The 21,519-nt window shown below is 37.9% G+C and overlaps 1 protein-coding gene across 2 annotated transcripts in view; it reads left to right on the top strand.

Moving 5' to 3' along the window:
* The window catches only part of klhl4 (kelch-like family member 4), a 29,602-nt gene extending 12,116 nt beyond the window's left edge, over nt 1-17,486 (top strand). For both annotated transcript variants that reach the window (XM_044364052.1, XM_044364051.1), the window contains 10 exons: nt 1,064-1,231; nt 2,408-2,544; nt 3,347-3,543; nt 7,984-8,196; nt 10,316-10,502; nt 10,591-10,815; nt 12,459-12,621; nt 13,795-14,007; nt 15,415-15,586; nt 15,962-17,486. In XM_044364052.1, coding sequence (XP_044219987.1) covers nt 1,089-1,231; nt 2,408-2,544; nt 3,347-3,543; nt 7,984-8,196; nt 10,316-10,502; nt 10,591-10,815; nt 12,459-12,621; nt 13,795-14,007; nt 15,415-15,586; nt 15,962-16,021 — 1,710 coding nt within the window. In that variant the 5' untranslated portion in view covers nt 1,064-1,088 and the 3' untranslated portion in view covers nt 16,022-17,486. The remainder of the gene's footprint in view (nt 1-1,063; nt 1,232-2,407; nt 2,545-3,346; nt 3,544-7,983; nt 8,197-10,315; nt 10,503-10,590; nt 10,816-12,458; nt 12,622-13,794; nt 14,008-15,414; nt 15,587-15,961) is intronic.
* The last annotated feature ends 4,033 nt before the right edge of the window (nt 17,487-21,519 follow it).

A 21,519-nucleotide genomic window follows, 5' to 3' on the forward strand; every position in this document is an offset into this window, starting at 1 on the left:
CTTTAAATAGCAGTGACATTTTTTCTTGAGCACTATCAGTCTTAACACAGCAGAAGGACCATGAGATGACAGTAAATTCCCTCAGAGAGACGGTTTTGGTCTGTTTATGTAGCATAACAAACAACCCTAAATGTCAATGAGTGGACTTGCTCTGTGAAGGACACCAAAGTGACTGGGCTGCATTATTTGCCACGCGTCTGAGGGATTACTTGGAAGCCTGTAAAACAGCATGTAATCTAGCAGCCTGTGGGGACAGGGACTCAGCCTCACCACAATGCTATGAGGAACAGGCTTGTTCATTGTTATGTCCCTGTCTTTGGGAAACACACGTGCACACACAGATATGCAGACGCACACAAAGGCATGCACACATACAAACACAGGCAGATTCTGTATGGAAGGCTGTTGCGTAGATTGTGGTACTGCTCGTCCCATTGGATTGCAGTGCTTAGTTATCCACTTATGTACGGAGTTTAGTCCAGAACAGTTTTAATTTCAGCTTAGAGTGGCAAGAAAGATGCAGATGCACTGCAGGGAGTAGAGGATTCGGGGGTGTCATGTGCCCAAAAAAGCCCTATTGTGTCTTAAATAATTTGTTGCTTATCTCGCTGTGTACAGCTTTTTAATTTAAATTTTTATTTCATACTTGTGATAATGGACATAGAGAGGAAACAGTAAGTGAAATTAATTAATTTGTTTTGTTAATTTGTCTCCCTAAATTAAATTTCCTTGTTTATTTCACCTTTCTTATGTTTTTTGTGTCATGTTCTGTAAAGTCCCCATCAAATGAAGTTCTTGCTTACAGCTTATTATTTCATACATGTCTATGTCCAAAAAAAGTAGTATTGGACAAACCTAATGCAGCAGAACTATATGTACCTTTGTGATCTATTCATTCAAATGTTCAGAACGTAGAAAAGTGAAAGTTCAATCAAAAGAAAGCACAAAAAGCACAGAAAGCAAATATGCTATACTTATTCAGATGGGGTTCATTGCTTTAGTCCATGTTTTTGGTTACATCACATCTCTCTTCTCTTTCTCCCTTCTTGTTTGTCTTCCTCAGGTTAGCTCTGAGCACTTTCTCCAGAATGAACACCAACTCCTCCGATGAGTTTTTCCAGGCGACAAATCATGCAGAACAGACTTTCCGTAAGATGGAGACCTACCTCCAGCACAAGCAGCTGTGTGATGTCCTCTTGATAGCAGGGGATCATAAGATTCCAGCTCACAGGTTGGTGTTTGTGCCTCTGTCTGCTTTCATTGAATTAATTACACCTGCATCTGCTTTAGTTAAAAGATACAGCAGCTCATTTGGATTCAGTTCATTAAGTTGTCAATGCGGGCATTTTTCAAGCTTTGGTCTCCACCACATTTTGCATACTGAAACATATCATTAACACATCAGTCACATCCATCTGAGGAATAATCCAATAATCTCTCAAATTCAAAGCAGGATTCGCCAGATTTTCAGGTGACAGTTGACAGGAAATATAAGCAAACCCATGAAACTGCGGTCTGCATCTAAATAATGTACACTTATGTGATCTAATTACACTTCTGCCCTTCCTCATCTCCACATTAAGTTTGAGGCATGGAAGAACACTGTGATCCACCACATAGAGGTGTCAATATTTGGGCATCCATCCCTCAGTTGAATGGCTGAATTGAACAGATCACATGCCATCCCCTGAATGCTGCGAAACCTTGTGTTCACTAAGAGCATGTGCTTCTATGTCTATCCACCAGCATATTTTGTTAGTTCATCCAGACAGAGTCATGAAGCAGAAACCAGAATACTCCACAGAGAGAAAAAAAAGTATCAGTCACTGACCTACTTGGGTGAAATGAACAGTGCTGCGACTGCCTATTTCAACGTGGCTTTATTTGCTCATAGGACACATCCACCTAAAGTGGGGGTGGAGGTGGGGGGTGGGGGTGGTGTATAGATATAATAAACAGCACCTGATAAAATAAATATAAATATTAGACACTCCCAGATTATGGAAATACGGATGTGGAAAGTTTTATGTCACTTTACTCAATGTCATTTCCTTGTAATGCCATTTGATCTATCCTTTCCTTCATGAATCAGCTGATGTGTTATGTGAGCTAGACAAATGACTTAACATAATTAGATGTCTGACCTCTGTAGCTATTAGCGACATGAAGCATGTGGGATAATTTCATTCATCATACACTGACAAAGTGTATGATACAGAATGTGGGAGGAACGTAAATTACACAATCTCTCAGTGACCTAGCATGGTTCAAAAAGCACACAAACATCATTTATTCCCTGTGAGAAACAGTAGTGTATGAAATTACAGTACAGTGTGATACAGGAGATATGCCCTAATGTACAAGAGCATAAATTCATTGCATTTTTTTTTCTTTTTTTAAATGCCAGATTAGTCCTCAGTGCTGTATCGGACTACTTTGCTGCTATGTTCACCAGCGACGTAAGAGAGGCAAAACAAGAGGAGATCAAGATGGAGGGAGTCGATCCTGAAGCCCTCAGATCTCTGGTTCATTTCGCCTACACTGGTGAGTGCTCATAAAGACATTCACTAGCTCTTGTAAGTAGTTATGAGACTTCTGAAATCCAACCATGATTAAAATGGATCAATAAGGCAATATATCACTTGGCTGACTGACAGGGCATCACTTCAACATAAGAGCCAATTCCCCTTTGATAAATCTCCTACCATGTGTGGTAAATGGTAAAACATCATAATGAAGATTTTCCAGTATGTTTTGCTGTATATTCACTTAAAGGACCAGTGTGTAAAGTTTAGTGGCATCTAGCAGAACAGACTTGGCAGAAATGGAATATAATATGAAAATAAAAATCATTGTATTTTTGTGAGCTTAGATTGAGCTCTTTATATCTACATAGCAGGGGGTCCCCTTCCAAGGAGGCCGCCATGTTGCACCACCATGTTTCTACAGTAGCCCAGCATGGACAAACCAAACACTGGCTCTAGAGAAGGCCTTTCGCATTTTTCACGAAAACTTGCAAAAGACCACAGGTTCTCCTACACGTCTGGAAGGGGAGAATGAGGAAAGGTGTATTCATTTGATTGCAATGTGCAACCTCACCACTAAATACCACTAAATCTTACACACTGGTCCTTTAAGCAATGCATATCAGTAACTTGATATGCATTGAAAAGGGAACTATGCATACCTGTACCTTTAACATGTGGGTCCATTTTACTGCCAATACTTGTTTACATTACTTTGGTGAAATTTTGAATGAAATACTTCTTCCACCAGCTGTTTCTGACATTGCAGCTACATTCAGTCTGTACATATAAAATGTATCATGCTTGTCCTGACATTGCAGGTGTCCTTGAGCTGAAAGAGGAGACCATTGAGAGCTTATTGGCGGCAGCTTGCCTCCTCCAGCTTTCACAAGTCATCCAGGTCTGCTGTAACTTCCTGATGAAGCAGCTTCATCCCTCCAATTGCCTGGGAATACGCTCCTTTGCAGATGCCCAGGGCTGTGTGGACCTGCTCAATGTGGCTCATAACTACACTATGGTAGGAAGGCAAATAGAGCTAGACTATATTTATATGGCTGGGTGGGCTAAATTATTTATTTTGTAATAAGGGATTGCACACTCAAAGTGAGTCTTCATTGCTTGAATACACAAGGGCAGCTGTAATAATGAAAGCTATAAAGTTAACAGGAGTATTTAAAAATTTAGTTTAATCACCACTATGTAATTTCACATTAAAGGCAGCAGACAGCATAGTGAATCAAATCAACCACATAGTCTAAAGTACAGTACTCACAGGATTTACAGAGATTTCTTAAGAATAAACCTTTTTAGCCTGTTTCAGATTTTTATTTTTCTCACATAAACTCCGCCGTGTCCTGTAAAATAATCTTCAGTTCAATCAGATCAGTTCAACTTGACATTAAAATTTATTTGTTTTGTGAATTCAGTCAGTAATGCAATATGTGGCCTATAGATAGTGTCATGGCTGGATATACTGTACATAAAACATTTGATTATTTACGACCATCCTCTGCTTTGAGGCTAGTTAATTCAAATAACCTGTCATAACCTGTAAAGGAATAAACTGTTGGCGTCTTGGTTATTTATATCATCTAATTTCAGCAGAGAAATGGGTGACATGCACATTTGAATAGAAATTGAATAGTTTCATGCTTTCACTTTATCTAATTTGGTTATGTGGCTGTCAGTAAGAGATACCACGTAGCTGCTCACTGATTAGTGCACTGCCTGACTTGAGAAATTGCAATTTCTATATATTTCTGAGAGAGATATTTGCATTGGATTAAGATTCATGCACATATTTGTCAGATAAGGTCTTGCTGGCCAGGCAGAAGTGACAGCGCGAGGCAAGCGTTATCTCCTAAAGGACATCTGCTCAGCCTGTTTACATAGTCCCCATCCAGGACCAGGAGGTTAATCTAATCATCAAACTGCACAAGAGGGCCAACTTCCTGTTCAATCACTTCAGTAATGAGCAGCAAGAGCTGTGGGCTTCCTGGAAGTCTATCCTCTGGGTTCTGAGTGGAGCAAGTTGTGTTTTGATAAGCTTGTGTTTCCTGGTTGAGCATGGCAGCCACAGTCCGCCTCTGACATCCTTTTCCTTTCTAAAAGAGTTGCTCTTTTTTATGTTGCAGTAGATAAAAGTGGAATGTTTCATTGTTTGGGAAAACAGTATTTCTTTCCAGTTCCAAAAAAAGTATATCTCACATATCTCAAATATTACGTTATTTAGATTTGCTTAATGAATCCCAGTTTCAAAAAATAACAAAATATAGTGGTTAGTTTCTCTAAATTACATGGTAACAAAAAAGTTGTTGAATGTTGATCCTCCCAGCCGCTCCCTGATTAAACATCAGTGTCCCTCCTCATCAGAAAACAGTTATTACACAATTGCTCTTGTGCTGTGGTTAAATCAATTAGTGTCCTTCCTGCTGATCTTGTTTTCCAAGCAGTTTACCCACCAATGAGTTTGCCAGCATCTGAAAATACATCCTTTTAAATGGTTATGAAACAAACTGGGCTGAGCTTTCAATTTTGTTGTCAGACTGGTAATTACAAATAATTGGTCTAAGGCAATGTCAGAGAGTTGGATGGCATTTCTCCCTCACTATTACCACAACAGATCAATGGATGTCCCTCATTTCATTAAGGCTTTCTGAGTTAAGCTCTTAAAACCTGCTCTCATAATAAATTGGAGCAGGACACTGTAATTTGTTGAGAGTTGATGATCAATAGCATGCTTGTTTTTCGTAATTGTTGAGCATCCAATTTACAGTGAGCGCTGGATTTGTCAAAGTTATTCGGCAGGGGGAATCTAGGATCAGACCTTGAGGGGGGCTCAGCACCTAATGAGAATATGACATGTAGACTATGCCTTGCAAAAGTGTTCAACACCCCTTCTAAATCACTCATTTCACTGGAGTGAATACATTAATATTTTTCTATATATTATATTTTACAACAGTAATGCTCTTAATGAATTACTAGTAAATAACACTGGTTTCACACTGGTAAACCTCAATTCAATTAGGTACACAATATTACCTTTAGAAGCAACTTAATTGGTTGGGTGGTCTATTGTAGTGTATTATAATAATGGTTCAGAATGAACAATCACAGATTTCAATATAATACACCTGTTTTAGAGAGGACCCTCAGCCAGTTAATGAAACCTGAGGCAAATACTCATTCATAATGACCAGAACTTTCCAAAGTAAGTAAAAGATCAAGTTATAGCAAAGCAGATATGAGGAGAAATGTACAAAACATTGTTCAGTCTCTGAACCACATGGGGACAGTCCACTACATCATCAAGGAATGAACAAAGCATCATACAATACAGATATTGTCAAATCAGGCCATCACTCCAATCTGTGCACCTGGGCAAGAAGCAAACTGGTAAGAGATAACAACCTGAGACCAAAAACAACTTTGAAAAAGGTCAGTGCCTGCAATAAGAAAAAGAGTACATGAGTCACATTTTCTGAATGCTGTACAAGTATGGTCTATATGGCATGATGGCAAGAAAGAAGCCATTACTTTTTCTAAAAAATGGGGGGAAACTCATTAAAGATCTGAGTGACAAATGGCCCGAGGCACCATGGTTTTAAACTTCAAACAAACCATCACCCATGAACCCCAATCCCAAAAGTGAAGAATAGGTTTATAGTCTGTTGCTTCAATCTTGGAATGGCAGTGATCCAGTGCAAGCCATGTTTTGAATGTTATGAAAGGTCAGTGCTGAGACTTAGAAAATGCTATTTACAAGTGAGTCCATGCAACTTGAGCTCAAGCTCAAACTGATTTGCCAATGTGCACACAACTGCATGTGTGTGAGTGTGTTACTGTAATTAAGAGTTGCCAATTTGTTCAGCTACTCTCTGCTGACCATTTTAGACCTGTTAATAAAAGCATTTCCTCTTATAGATCAACTATTCAATTATGTGACTAGAAAGACACCAACAAATCTGTGAAAACTTACTTTAATGTTGAGCCACAAAGCCATCACTAGGTTTACAAAGGTTATATGTCTACTTTCTCACCTGGTACTTGCTCTCTCTCTCTCTCTCTCTCTCTCTCTCTCTCTCTCTCTCTCTCTCTCTCTCTCTGCCTACTCTATCCTGCTCTCTCTCCTTCTCTATCCTCCTCTCTTCCTATTTATCAACAAGAGAACTAACATTACCCAATAATCTCTAAGTTAGCTAGCTAGCTAGCTTGTGAGCTCACTAATAAAGTTAACATTTGAAACTACTGGCAGTTAACATTATGGCTTGTTCTGAAACGTCAGTGTCTGATAACTTCTTCACCTTTAAGCCGTACATTAAAATTACATTGATACATTGCCAAATACATCAAATCAACTGCACAGCAATAATGACCAATTTGACCCAACGTTCTCTGTCAGAACATTCAGCAATTTTATTTGCTAACGTTTCAACTTGTGTTTTTCTGCACCATCAAATCTTAAATTCACTACTTAGCTACATCTCACACGCTCAGTTTGAAACTAGGGGTGGGTAGCATGGCACTGATTTTCAATTTACAAGCATTTAAGCCCTCAGACAAGTTTGAAAAATCTAACAAAATCTATAATAATAATATATGTATTTTTTTTTTGTCTTGCTGAGATATTAAAGTGTGCTTGTGCACCCCTAAAAAGAGTCTAAAATCATCAGTGTTATTCAGGGCAGTTTAATAATTAATGCTCAGTTGCTTATGTCACAAAGGTAACATGGCACCGTTATGGCCGAGGCCTGCTATGTATGTGTTTCATATGTTTTAATGTTGGACATAACACACTGTAGAGGTGTAAAGCAGGAAGGGTGTTTTATATGGCATAATCTCTAATGGAAGTATCCAGAGACATGTCCTTGAGAGGTAGCCATGCAGTGCTGTAATATCGCCTGGGCTTGTGGCCAGTAAATGGAAGATCAATCTTTAGGAAGGCAATAGAGAACAGCTCCCACAAAATTTAGAGCTGGGCACTGCATTGGTGTGATGTTAATGTTGGTGTGCTGTGCCCCTTTGTTTCTCATGAATAAGCTTATAAAGGCTTAATGGTGTCATGTATGAGCAGCAGCAGAAATGCTTTATAAGCTGATGAAGAATGTTTTTTTTTTTTGGAGATGTTTTATGCCAGATTGATTTGTAGCCTGCTGTTGCGTGGATCATTTTTATTTAATGAGCTTAACAGATGATAGTTTCATCTGTTCTTTCAAAAAATTTTGGAAATAGGGAGTACTTCACTGTTGTTATTAGTGATGTAGGAGTCTAGGATATAATGGATGGAGACCTTCAAACTGGCATTGTGCTTGCATTCATTTTCTTCACCTCTCTGTGTGCTATTTGGTCCTCATAGGCATAGAAATACACACACACACAGTTCAGTGCACCACGCGTACTCCTTGGCTAATGACTGATGATTATCTGCCTCCTCCACGTCTCCTCTATGTTCCAGGAACACTTCCTGGAGGTCATTCAGAACCAGGAGTTCCTGCTGCTCCCTACGGCTGAGATTGTTAAGCTGCTCTCCAGCGATGACATCAACGTTCCAGATGAGGAAACAATCTTCCAGGCTTTGATGATGTGGGTGAGGTATGATGTCCAGCATCGACAACAGGACCTAGGGGTGCTCCTTGCCTATATCCGTCTGCCTCTTCTTCCTCCACAGGTGAGACAGCAAATGAAGACGTAGGGTGGTGGCGGAGGAAACCATATGATCAGGACTGTATATGGTGCATTTGCTTGAGTATGTAGCTGAGAACTAAGCTGTCACGATGCTTCCTTTGTCCACACTGTCAACAATAGCTGTCATTTCCCCCCCTTTGCCAAATCTGTCAAGGATGCAAACTGCTGGATTTATAATGCACTATTTCACAATATGTCTCTTCATATTTATATAGGATTTCAATCATTTTGTCTATAAATGTCAGGAAAAGGTGAAAAATTATTTTACTAATGTCCCAGAGGCTAGCATTACATATTCAAAGGTCTTGTTTTGTCTGGCTGTGTCTGAACAACAGTCTAAAATCCAAAAATATTAATTTTACTATCAAATAAGACAAAGGAAAGCATATCTTTACAGTTGAGATGCTGGAACCAGGCTGGGAATGTTTAGCATTTTTGCTTGAAAAATGAGTGAAACAGTTATTTAATTATCAAAATATTTGACACTTAAATTTCTGTTGATGCACTAATCAATTAATCGACTAATTGCCACAGCTCTAAGCCACATACATTTACTGCAGGAGAATTGCCCAGTATAACCTCAGCCTTTCAACTGACCACTGAAAAGCAATGAACCACTGAATTGTCAATAATGACTTTATTTATGTTGGTGGCTGAAGTAAAATCTCCTCTCGTAATGATAAATCAAACTGGCAGTATGACAACAAGTTTTTATTTGCATGAGGCAATTAATAGCTTGCTTATGTTTGAATTATTGTTGTTTTAAACACCGCAACTCATGTTTTATGAATGCCATATTTCTGAGAGGGAGCATTGTTTTACAATTGTGTCATCCTAATTTACATAACATCAATCACAAATAAGCCATTTTTTTGGCAGATCTGAAATATGAAAATATTTCCCTTTTTTTACATTAACACTGCTTAATGGATTACTTTCCAAAGCTTATTTTGCACATGTCAGTTTTATAATTCACTTTATATTGGGTGACAGGGGTGGCAGGAAATAATAACTCACAGTATTGCTGTTTGAAAACAACAATGAAGACAATGTTTTTATGAATGGAAAAAAAAGTGGAAAATATGATCTAATTCATAAGTTATCTCATCTATCGGCTTGGGAGATACTGCTCACTGTGAGGCAAATAAACAACAGAAATGAACCACTGCTTTCATGAAAACCAGAACTTTATTTTTTTAAAAACTAAGAAGATGAGTGTTGCTGACATTACTCATAGGCATATCAACATCAATACATTTATACAAAACATTAATTCATGAAAATGAAATGTGTTGGTATTCAATAAAAACACATAAGATCTTACTAGGATGTATAAAAGTATGCCTTCAAATCTATATAAGTTGTAATAGTGTGAATGGCTTTGTGACTAATTTGCTCAGTTGTTTTATCTCAGGCTGATGTTTGCACATGTGTTTCCATTTAATGTGTTTTGTTGTAATGTCTGGTTTGATGCAGCAGTTCTCTTCATCCAAGACAGTTTTCTCCTATGGGAGACAATAAAGCAGCTGCATTAGTTTTCAGTGTAGGCTTGATGATACATGGACATAAGACATTTAAGTCTTTGAGTTTAGATATTTCCCAAATAGATGCAAAATGTGACTATAGAATTGTCATAAATATTTTGCATTTAACATAAACCATTATAAATAATAATATGTTAAGACTTGCTTGTATCCAATCTAAAGATAAGACAGTTTTGTGTACAAGGGTCTTATAAAATGTCCTCACTTGACTCTGATCATAAATTAATCATTTAAGTAAGACAGATACTAAAATCACTGAATATGTCTGTGCCAGACAAACATTTCCAACAGTGTGCTTTGAGTTTATCTGTTACTGAAACTGCTCTTCACTGTTACTCTGCATTCTGTTACATTTAATCTAACATTTCACATATAAAGTACTCAAGGTAATTCTACATGAGATTAACCTGGTTTTAGATTAACAGGCCTTTCATTGCATCCCTCCAAAGGTCATTTGTATAAATACCATAAACGTTATCAACCACATATGTTTCTTTATATTTTAATGCATTCTTTCTTATGATGTAGCCTATTGATGAGATTTTTATTTTAATCCAGCTTCTTGCAGATCTGGAAAACAACAAGATGTTCTCTGATGATCTGGAATGCCAAAAGCTGCTGATGGAGGCCATGAAGTACCATCTTCTGCCTGAGCGACGTCCCATGTTTCAGAGCCCAAGAACCAAACCTAGAAAGTCCACTGTTGGTGCACTTTATGCAGTAGGAGGGATGGATGCCACCAAAGGTATGGCCCATATACAGCATGTATCTATATACAGCTGTGTGTGGATATGTTATTTAAATTGTAATACCTGCTGTGTCTATGGTTGCAGGCTCCACCACTATAGAGAAGTACGACCTGCGGACTAACACTTGGGTGCAGGTTGGAATTATGAATGGACGCCGGTTGCAGTTTGGCGTGGCGGTGATTGACAACAAGCTGTATGTGGTCGGAGGAAGAGATGGACTCAAGACGTCCAACATGGTGGAGTGCTACAATCCAATCAACAAAGTGTGGTCCACCATGCCCCCCATGTCAACACACAGACATGGACTTGGTGAGTGTTCACAATGTCTGCCAGACAACTCCACTTATTTCGTTAAAAAGAAAGTAACACTGATAAATAATCTAATGATGGAGACATAACAACATTGTTTTGCTTAGATTAGTTAGTTAGTAGATTAAAACAGAGAATAAAACAAGGACACCCTCTGTCAAAGCAGTAAATCTGCTACAAAGAAAACTATTTGTTACTATTCTCAAAGATCCAAATATGACATGAAGTGTGTTGACAATAAAACACAAATTCAAGGTTTGGGTTTTATATCGGTCAGCCTACCTGGTGTTATAAAACACCCAAAATTGCAGGATGCATGCTCGGAGGCGTCACAGCTGGCATGCTGTTAAAAAATCACACGTTTCTTTTGAGATAGACCTTTGATATTTTCCCATTCCCCTATCAAAGATTGGCAGGCTGTGCTGGCCCTGCTCTTCCTTACCCTTCCCTGCCCAATAAATTTCATATCAGAAGGCGTTTTGATTCACAGTTGAAACAGGTCTGGGTAACAGAACAGGGAGATCTTGTCAAAGCATTCAGCTCACTCACTCGGTGTGGTCGGAGGTATCGGAGCGCCCAGGAGATAACACTGTACAGATTACCTGTGTTGTCTTTGATGTTTCATGTAGCAAATATCTCTTGCTGCTTTGCTTGTGGTGTGCATATTTTGAGTATGAATATATTTGAGCTTAGTGTCCACCAGCGTCCCTGCACAGCCGTTGCCTGCTGTGTGCATTATGAGTAACGACAACAAAAGAAATTTCTTGAAGATGACAAAAGTATTTCTTTTTTATTCCAAAACCACCATTCAGTAGTATAAAGAGAGCGCCACTTCAAGAATTGCTTCTGTCTGACAGTGTTTATGTCATTCATGAGTTCTCTGAATGTGGTCTTGCTCTTATGTTCCCTCAAAATAATTGAACTCTCACCAAAGGAAATAAGGATAAGGGTGGTAATATAAAAACCCATTGTGTTAAAACATCCTCTGCATTGTTGCTGGTGAAAATCGCTTTCCTCTGTGACTTGGGAATGAGGAATAACAATGCTGTTTTATAGTCTTCCTGTTTGAATACATTTGGTCAGCTGCATGACTCACTCTGTTCCATGCTCAGCTCTAAGATTAAAAATGTACCTCTGCCTCAGCTCTTTCCAAGAACTGTTGAAAGAGGGGGTTCAATTTTAAAATGTCATTTAATCTCTTTTCACTGATTATTTGCTAGCATGTGGTTTACATTACATTGTGCTGGCATTATGCTTTGTGATGAGAATTTGAAAAAAGAAACTGATCTTTGTTTCATAAGCCTCAAAGAAGTTTTGTAGCTTTAGTCACCCTTTTGATATAAAACGTTTAGCATTATAAAAACAACAGTTGGAGGTCACAGATGTTACAGCATCAACTGTGTGCCTGTACTACTTGTACTCCTGTACTAATTCATTAAGTGCTTATATTGCTGATAATGATTACAAATGCGCTGTCCTTTTGTGTTTGCATAGATAAATAAACATAAAAATACACAAGTACGAAGTAATAATAAAGTATATTAATCATTCAATGTTATAATTTTCTTCCTATTTTACAAAATCATCCAAAAAAACTGCATGTTATTTTGGGTAACATGTGCCTCTTGCATCAATTTGTGTAGGTATTGCTGTGCTGGAGGGCCCCATGTATGCTGTAGGAGGCCACGACGGCTGGAGCTATCTCAACACAGTGGAACGCTGGGACCCTCAGGCCAGACAGTGGAACTACGTGGCCAGTATGTCGACACCACGGAGCACCATGGGAGTCACAGCGCTCAATGGAAAGTAAGTTGCCTTGTCTATATTCAACTCACAGACTATCCCAACATGGCCTAATGATAAAATTACACTATAAGGCAAAATATATTGTTGTCCTTCTGCTACTTTGTTTCCATACTGAGGCTGAGGTCAGTGGCAACCGTAACAGACATTGAGGGGGCAGACAAGTACAGGCAATGTGCAATAAAAAAAGGAATGCCAGTATTAGTGCAGAATTTTGAAATATTCTTCTATTTAAATGTTGAAGTTACCAGTGTTCTTGCATATTGTTGCATGTTTTAACTTTGTATTTAGACTTGCTTGAAATTTTATCATCATGTCTGCTTTTATTTTTGCTAAAGATAAGTTATTTCTCCAAAAAATAAATAAAAGCAGATACTGTATTATGTTAATCCACAATATTCAATAATCTGCAAGTTAATTTGCATAATGTACAGTAATAAATGAAAATGGAAAAATGAGAAAGAATCTAAAACACTACTGCATGCTTTGCTTTGGAAAATGGTCAACATTCAGCAGTAATGTAATACGTAACTTGGAATACAGCGTACAATAACATTGGCACGGTTGTATAACTTACAGTGTGCTGGTCCAAGAAAAGCAGAAGCGCTGTATTCAGCAGCTCAAGGCAGAAGCTGGTCTGATTAGTTTGATAATTTATACTGTGTAATCTAGACTCCATAAAAGCAAAACACTTCATGTATTTGTATGTATTAAATTCCTAACTGCGCTATTTGAAAGTAAATTAAGCAAGAAACAGACCAGCTCAGCCTAATTTAAATATGTTTCTGTGCTGAAGGAGAAAAGAGGCTGCTGCTGCTCGGCTACATCCAGAATTCAGTGTTAAAGTCGACGCTGAGTTATTTCTGCATCTAGGTCAAAAATAGACAAGAAGGAAACTGTTTCCCTAGCCTCTACTTTCTTGCTGTCGGGTCTTTGAGCTACAAGCACTTAAAACACTGATGTGATATTTCTGGAGGGAACACTCTCAAGGAAAGAGCCTTTGCAAGATGCTCTCCACTGCTCACTGCTATATCTCATAAAATCTGTCACATTATCACTGGTCTGTCACTATTCGACAACTGATATGAGTTATTCCTGCCAGAGATGCAGAGGTAGGTACTGTATGTACAGTATGTTAAATATTTGATTTTGAGCCTGTTTTGTTTATTTTCTTAGATTGTTTGCAGTAGGTGGTCGAGACGGCAGCTCATGTTTGAGGTCCATGGAGTGCTTCGATCCGCATACCAACAAGTGGAGCATGTGTGCTCCCATGGCCAAGAGGCGAGGAGGAGTGGGTGTGGCGACATACAACAACTTCCTGTATGCTGTAGGCGGACACGATGCTCCCGCCTCCAACCACTGTTCGAGACTCTCCGACTGTGTAGAGAGGTCAGTAAACGCTTCTTCTCTGGAGAAAAGACACAAACAAGAAAAAATGTTGTGCAAGCAGTTGATGGAACTCAGTCAAAGGTGGGGCTGAGGCTGTTGACTTTCTCTTAAGAACAATAGAGAGCTAAAATCATCTTGATCCCCACCCTGTTCCTGCATTTTGAGACATGTCGGCGTTATACTACGTGATACTCCACTGAAGAGATCATAGTTTCCACTGATTCTTTCATTTTATAGTATCTGGCACCATCTTGTGGCCACAATATTCTCCCGTATCTGAACCTAATGTGATGTAGGTAGAATGACACCTTCAGTTATAATTTACTGCTAAGAAAAACATCTCTTGTTTAAATAAATTAAATTGTTTCCCATTATTTGTGAATTCGTGTAGGGATTCTATGATTATTGCAATAATGTTGAAATAACATGAAATGCTAATTGATGCCTTTATTTTGAGAGTGGTACTGATAGAAGTTTACTCAGTTAGTATAGATTGAATCATCTTTTTAGATGGGCACATGACATCTATATATTGACATGTGTATTACCTTACAGTATGCTGTTATAGACTGATTCTGACTGATACATATTTTCTGTGTCGTATCAGTTTGTAAGGAGTTCAATGATTTTCAAAAACATTATCAGCATTTGTTTTGACCTACTTATATTTCAATAGAGATGGGCAAACTGTAAACTTTTAACTTTTGCATGTTTTAGGCACTTTAACCAGTTTGTAAAATCAAATAATGAGTAACTTAGTGCTTACAGAGTCATATATTTGTGTGATTACTGTAATTCTGTTTTACTTTTTTTACTTATTGTCTATGTGCATAAAATTATGTAGATTGCCTTCTGCCACATCTTTATTTTATTAATTTAACTTACTGATTTAAAGCAACATAAGGCAACTTCAAACTTTGGTAGCCTCGAGTGTCATTAAAACATCAATGAATTTCAGAACATTTGAGTGATTTCACTACACAGAAATTATAGAAAGTAAATCATTTTCACCATCATTTTATCATCTTAGTGGTCCACATGGTAAAGAAAAAAACTACTTTATGCAGCAACTTCTTCCCTCGCTGATTAGTCCAGCTCTCTCTGGACCCAGCATCCGCCAGATGTTGTTCAAGAGACAGTTTTGCATTTTTGCTTTTTTTTCCAATTTGGTTCTCTGTCTGTGCTGAAAGAAGTTCCCATTAGTGACCATTCAGACATCTGTGATTAAAGAGGGCGGACATAAGGATGTCTCAATTAGTGGGGATGGGGGACTGTTTTCCACTGGAGATTTAGGCTGCTTGGATAGATGAATTTTTACAAAACTCGTTTCACCCTTCATCCTGGTGATGATAAACCATGCAGTACCATAATGCAAAAACAATCATTGACCAAATGTTGTAATTTCAGATATGACCCAAAGACAGACACGTGGACCACTGTGTCCTCCCTCAGCGTTCCCCGGGATGCAGTGGGTGTTTGCCTGCTGGGTGACAGGCTGTATGCTGTGGGAGGATATGATGGCCAGTCATATCTGAACACTGTCGAGTCCTACGATGCACAAAACAATGAGTGGACTGAGGTAATTACATCAACCAAAACTCATTTATTATGAGTATTTGTCCATCACAACACAAAACACAGTGCATGTGACTCATACTCTTAGATATTAGTAAAAATATTATGATGCTAATTCTGTTTTAGGGAACCTTTGGTTACATTTTTTAAGGAACTGTTGCTTGCTTTTGTCACACTTTGTTACTTTACAAACCCATTGGGTTCATCTGCTGAAGTCACGGAATCCTATCAAACATGTTATGGCTTGCTTTTCTTTTTTGCAACATATTTTTCCAATCTTGCCACTGCAACCCTCTTATCTGCATGAAGTCAAATGGGATTTTTTTTTAAGACAACCTCAGATGAGAAGCTGCATGTTAACCTCTCTGTCTTCCTGTAGGAGGTCCCTCTCAACATTGGCAGGGCAGGTGCCTGTGTGGTGGTGGTGAAATTGCCTTGAGCGCTTTGTCTCACGACAGCATGGGAAAGAAATGAAAAGAAGTTGCGAAGAAGAGTGGACAAACAATACAACAGATCAAGGACACATCCTTCGAGAGTCATGAGTTTTTGTTTTTTTTTCTTCCTCCAGATTTTTCTGAGGAAAACACAGACAGAGCCTTGCCCATAAACCATTGTTTCTATCATTAGTGCACACATCTGCCCACTGGGGAGGACTTGCTCAGAAACTGGAATGCAAGGCGCATTCTCTACATTCTCAACCGATCAAGAATTTTCACAGACTTGGCTAAGCTGTAGCAATCAGTGCCAAGTCTTTGTTGTACTGGTTTGTTATACTAGATTTATGAAAAGTTCTGTGTACGTCTTTAAGATATAGATTTACAAGTTTTGATCAAGTAAGCCTAACTACAGGTTAGATTACATTTCTACCATTTATAACATTTCCTATCAGTGCCATCACAAACAGTATATTTTTGGGTTTATATTTCCCTTTACAGCCACTCAAATAAAAATGTTATAATACATAGATGTAACTATGTATCAGTGTCTTTCCTGAGTGAGTGGTCTGAACAGACTCTTTAGCAAAAAGGACCACTGTGAACACTGAGGGTGAAGAGTTTGTCCAGGCTGAATTGCAGAACAGAGAGGAAATCAAACGTTTTCGCTGAAAAAATGTGTTTGGACATGTTTATAGTTCTTTTTTATTGAAACTGTAGCTACAGAACACCAAAGTCATTTGCTTGTCTTAGAAGTCTTGTTACGCATTAAATAAAGGTTTACAAAATTGTGAATTACAGAAAATATATCATATTGATATTTCACATTGCTGTACAGATTTTTGTGAACTTTCTGAAACTACATTTGTGTTGATAGAACCATGCCTAAACCAGTGTACTCTGGTGACTACACTTATTATTCTTTTGTCTTTATTTCTGGGCGCGCTAGCTGAGCAAATGTTTTATTTGATTTATACAATAGTATATATCACTGTCTGTTCTGTATTTTTAAGTATATAATGCCTTCTGGGTCATGTAGATGATCTTCACTGACACAACACACTACATCCAAACTAATTACCCAAGTCTATGAGAGAATTTCAAGTACTGTTTTACATTTTTATGTGAAACACTCGAAAACCTGATTTCCACAGCACTTCACTGATGTGACTTTGATTAGAATTTTTAGATTTGTAGTTGGTTGTTCTGCTCTTAAAAGTAAAAGATAACTAACTTGTTCACGATGAGAACAATTTGTAACTGTAATTATAACATGTTTTGGGGGCCAAATGTTACTTTTTATGTTTTTATCCTAATTTTGTACAGCATGCAAACCTATAAATTAAATGACTTCAGTCTTCTCTGCATGTTCAAATCCATGTTTCGAACTGAATGTGACCCCTCAGCGGGCATATTTTTATTTCTCTTGTTGTTCTGCTTTAAGTAAACTAAACTGATTCTTTGACTAAACAGACTTGGATACTACTTTGATGTCAGCATTAACCTCCGTTTTGTTCTCATCTCAGCACCCACTTTTTAAATCAAGCAAGCATGTTTGTTGATATCGCTGTGTATTTTTCACTCTCATCAACAGACTGAGGACCAACTGCTACTGCTTTCCTTTGTTTTTTTTCACTGTTTACCCTCCAAATAGTTTTCAAATTCCCTCCTCCGCACTCTCCTATAGCTTGTTCGGTTTGATTGTGATGGTTTTTGCTTACAAAATACCAGCTTATGTGTCCACATGTACAGTTTTAATACAGAAACTTGCAGGTCTCTTCAGAATACACAAAATATTAGACACCCGTTAGAGCAAAACCTCCTTTGCACAATCCATATCTCAGTTGATTTGAAAATTAATCTCCTTCTCCAACCTTCTATTTCTGTTTATCTGCATCTCCTCCTGTCAGATCTTATAAAGGAAATCAATTAAGGACAATAGCTTTTCCCTGAAATCACCTCGTCAGAGTGTAAGATTACTGTCAACATGTAGAACATTTATCTTAATATATCTCTGTCCAATTAATTGGAGAAACATAGTGTTATGGCTGTAGGAACATGAGACCATAATGATGAAAATAGCTTCATCCAATTTGCCCTGCATTGGATTGTTGCAAATGTGGAAGATCCTTCTCGAATTCATACTTCTCTGTTATATTCATCCGTTGGTTTTAGCTTAGTGTTGCTCAATCTTCAGTTCCACATCTGTCAGACAAAACTGCTTTGTCTGTTTAGTTGCCACCCATATAGTAGGTTAGCAACCACAGCTAAACACACACAGTGATCTAAACAATGACAGTCAGTACCATGTTATGTGAGTATGATGCAATACACTATCTAAAAGTCATCAGGTTTCCAAATCTGATTCAAGGGCTCAGGGAAACATGTGCTATATGACATTATTACATTATAGAACAGAGCTGGAAAAACCAACAAAACACAAAGATGACAAAGGCTTAATTTGACTGTTGTTGCATTTGCAGTCAGAATTCTTAAGTTATAAAATTTACTAAAGCAATTTAGAGGTAAAGAGGTTCATTAAACTTATTATTATCATATTGCAATCCTAACATGTAAGCCTTTTAAGTATTTAACATGATTGACATCACTTGAAATAAAACCTGATCTTACTTTTGAAGAATTTTTTCATTTCCTCTTGAACTTTGAATTAATTTAATCTGAATATTGCATGTTTCCTGATATTGTAGTCACCATCAATGCCATATTGAAATAGTGCACTAATTAAAATCCACAAATCCACACCAAACTATTCATATTTACACCATAAAATAGAGCTATTCCTGAAATGATAAAGAATAATAATAGAGAGAATAATTAGGACGTTATGTTCTGGGTCATTATGGCAAATAAATTGAATATAAAACATACACTTAGAAGGAACATTTTCTTTTTTCAAGATTTCAACACTGAATGAATTTGTTTCATGTTTCCAGTGTTGAATGAATTAGAATAAAACCCACTGTGCCTTACTGATTTCCTTTTTGAAACCCAGAAACATTATAAAGGAGGAGATGGAGGAAAGAGAGGAACAGACATATTGCAGAATTCGTTTTAGGCTTTGAGACAAATGAGTAATGGATTTTGTTCATTCAATATAGAACAAAATAAAAAGGAAGTAGAAATAGGATGTTTTTTTGAGTGCAGAAGTCCCTGCAGTAACTTACATTGTCAAATTCAAATTCAGGCACTTTAATGAAAGGATGAAGTCAAATTATTCTAAATATACATCCATCCATTTTGATTTTGTTAGAGAGTAATCAGCTTTGTTAATTTTAGCAATTTTGGTTTTAGTATATTTCCACCACCATCACACACAGTCAGTCTGCTCTTTCATGGTGATGTAATCATATCATAAATTATCCAGAGAGGGTGCTGTTGCACTGCAGAGGACGTACCAAACCACACTTACCACCGCAAAAGGCAAATCAAAGATCTCCAGTACCATTACTGTTCATAATAAATGTCAACTAGCATTAAGAATGCCAAGGACAAATACTTGAGCTAATAACCCTGCATAATTATTGAGACATGATGATGAAATGTTGGGAAATTGGATGTTAAGTCGTCTCCTTCTCTTACTTACAAATGAGCATCTTGCTGAGTTTTAAGGAGAAGCCTACGAGCAAGATGAGTTCTGACATGAGAGATGATTTGTCAGGTTTTAAAAGGATTTTGGTATCACAAAAGTTTGAACAATCTCTTATAATTGTGTGACAAATGTAGACAGACTGTTCTATTTTTGATCTCTGCTCCTAGCCTTTTTTTTCTTATTTTTTTTAGGAGTGAGGGAGCAGCTCTCCCTCGTATTTTATTCTTTTTTTTGTGACAGTGAACAGAGATGGAAAGTGATGAGAGAAAGATGCAACAGCACAGCATGAGTTGCAGACATTGTACAATATTGATTGGTGGTGAAGACATACAGTACGTGTACTAGGTTGCTTTCTTATGTAATATATATTTTTGGATTTAGGAGACATGAAAGCTTTCATAAATTAAAAATCATTGCAATACAAAAATAACATGTTACAGTCATTGAGTTTTGATTTCACCAAACATTTTCTTTTTTCTGTCAGATAAATGATAATGCAGCATAATTGTTTGCTGTCAACAGTCTCAGAACTTCAGTGCAGATCCGTTGGCCTAATGCTCACTGAAGAATGCCTGAGAAAAAAAAAAAGGATTTGGATGATTTATTTGTCAAGACACAGTGTTCTAAGAAAGACTGAGAATAATAATAATAATAAAAAAATATATATATAGCATGTGAGGGATCATCTTCACCACAGGGACAAAAGACAAGATGGATCCCTCTACAAGTGCCACAACAAACTGTCAACTTAGAATAAGATTGTCTCGTCAAGCCTGCTTAAATAAGCCTGTTAACATGGCACTTTTGACATCTTGCAATGTAGTGCCGTGTCAGGCAAAATGTTGTGTCTTCTCTTCCCAGGTGATGGCAAATTGATTTTACACTGCAACATTTTTTTTGTCAAGCGTCTGAATTCAGACAGAGATTTAACATATTGCACAGGCAGCAGGACAATATCTAACTGCAGAGACGTTCGTTCCCGTTCAGCGAACAATCCAACCTGAAAAATTACCTGCTTACCTGAGGAACTACAATGCAAACTATAGCCTTTAAGTGACACCGGCGGTGATGAAGTAGTTAGCTGAGCTTTCATAAGTCCACCACAGATACAAAGAATGACAGTTGCTTTTCTCGTCTGATCAAAGGCAGCAGACAAGTGCTGTAGAATGTTTCTCCCTCCATCCTCCCCCCAAACCCTGTCTCTGTCTAATGATAGTTGAATACATTGTCATCTCATTATCTTTGAAGAGGGGAAAGATCCCTCCCGTATGAGTGGGCACTGTGTCTCTTGCCATCAGACGGGCCCTGAGATTGGTGAAGCGCATTCTTGTCTCATTATGTTGAGTGAGAGATATCAGACACATCCCATCTGCCTAACGCTTTCCACACACATACCGCCATGCTTCAGCCATACACGCTGCTACTGAATCCGTAGTTCTAAATCTCAGCTAGAAGACTCGTATAAGAAGCAGGCTGGGACACTGCTATTAACTAAATCACTGCACAGTTAAATATGAGCCAGTGCGGGAATACTAACTTTGGAATCGGATGAGTACAAGCAGGGCTGGATACCAACAAAGAGCCCCTGACATGCATCTATTCTGCATTTCATATCATCATTAATGTTGCAGCCTATGATGCAGTTTGTTTCTTAATGGTTTTAAACTAGAACGCAGAACTCATTTACCCCCAGGGCAACTGGCTGCAAGGCTTTTTTCTGGTTCCTTCTGACAAATGAAAAGAGAACAAAATTTCACTTCTACAGTCCCTCCCTATTTTCCAATTTGCAAACTTCTCCAGGGTAAAGAAACAGAACAGAGAGGAAGAAAACTCTGAACATATTACAGAATCACACAATCTGATGCAATGACACCACAAACTACAGCCTCAAAA

The sequence above is a fragment of the Thunnus albacares genome, chromosome 10 (assembly GCF_914725855.1).
Source record: "Thunnus albacares chromosome 10, fThuAlb1.1, whole genome shotgun sequence".
Lineage (NCBI taxonomy): Eukaryota > Metazoa > Chordata > Actinopteri > Scombriformes > Scombridae > Thunnus > Thunnus albacares.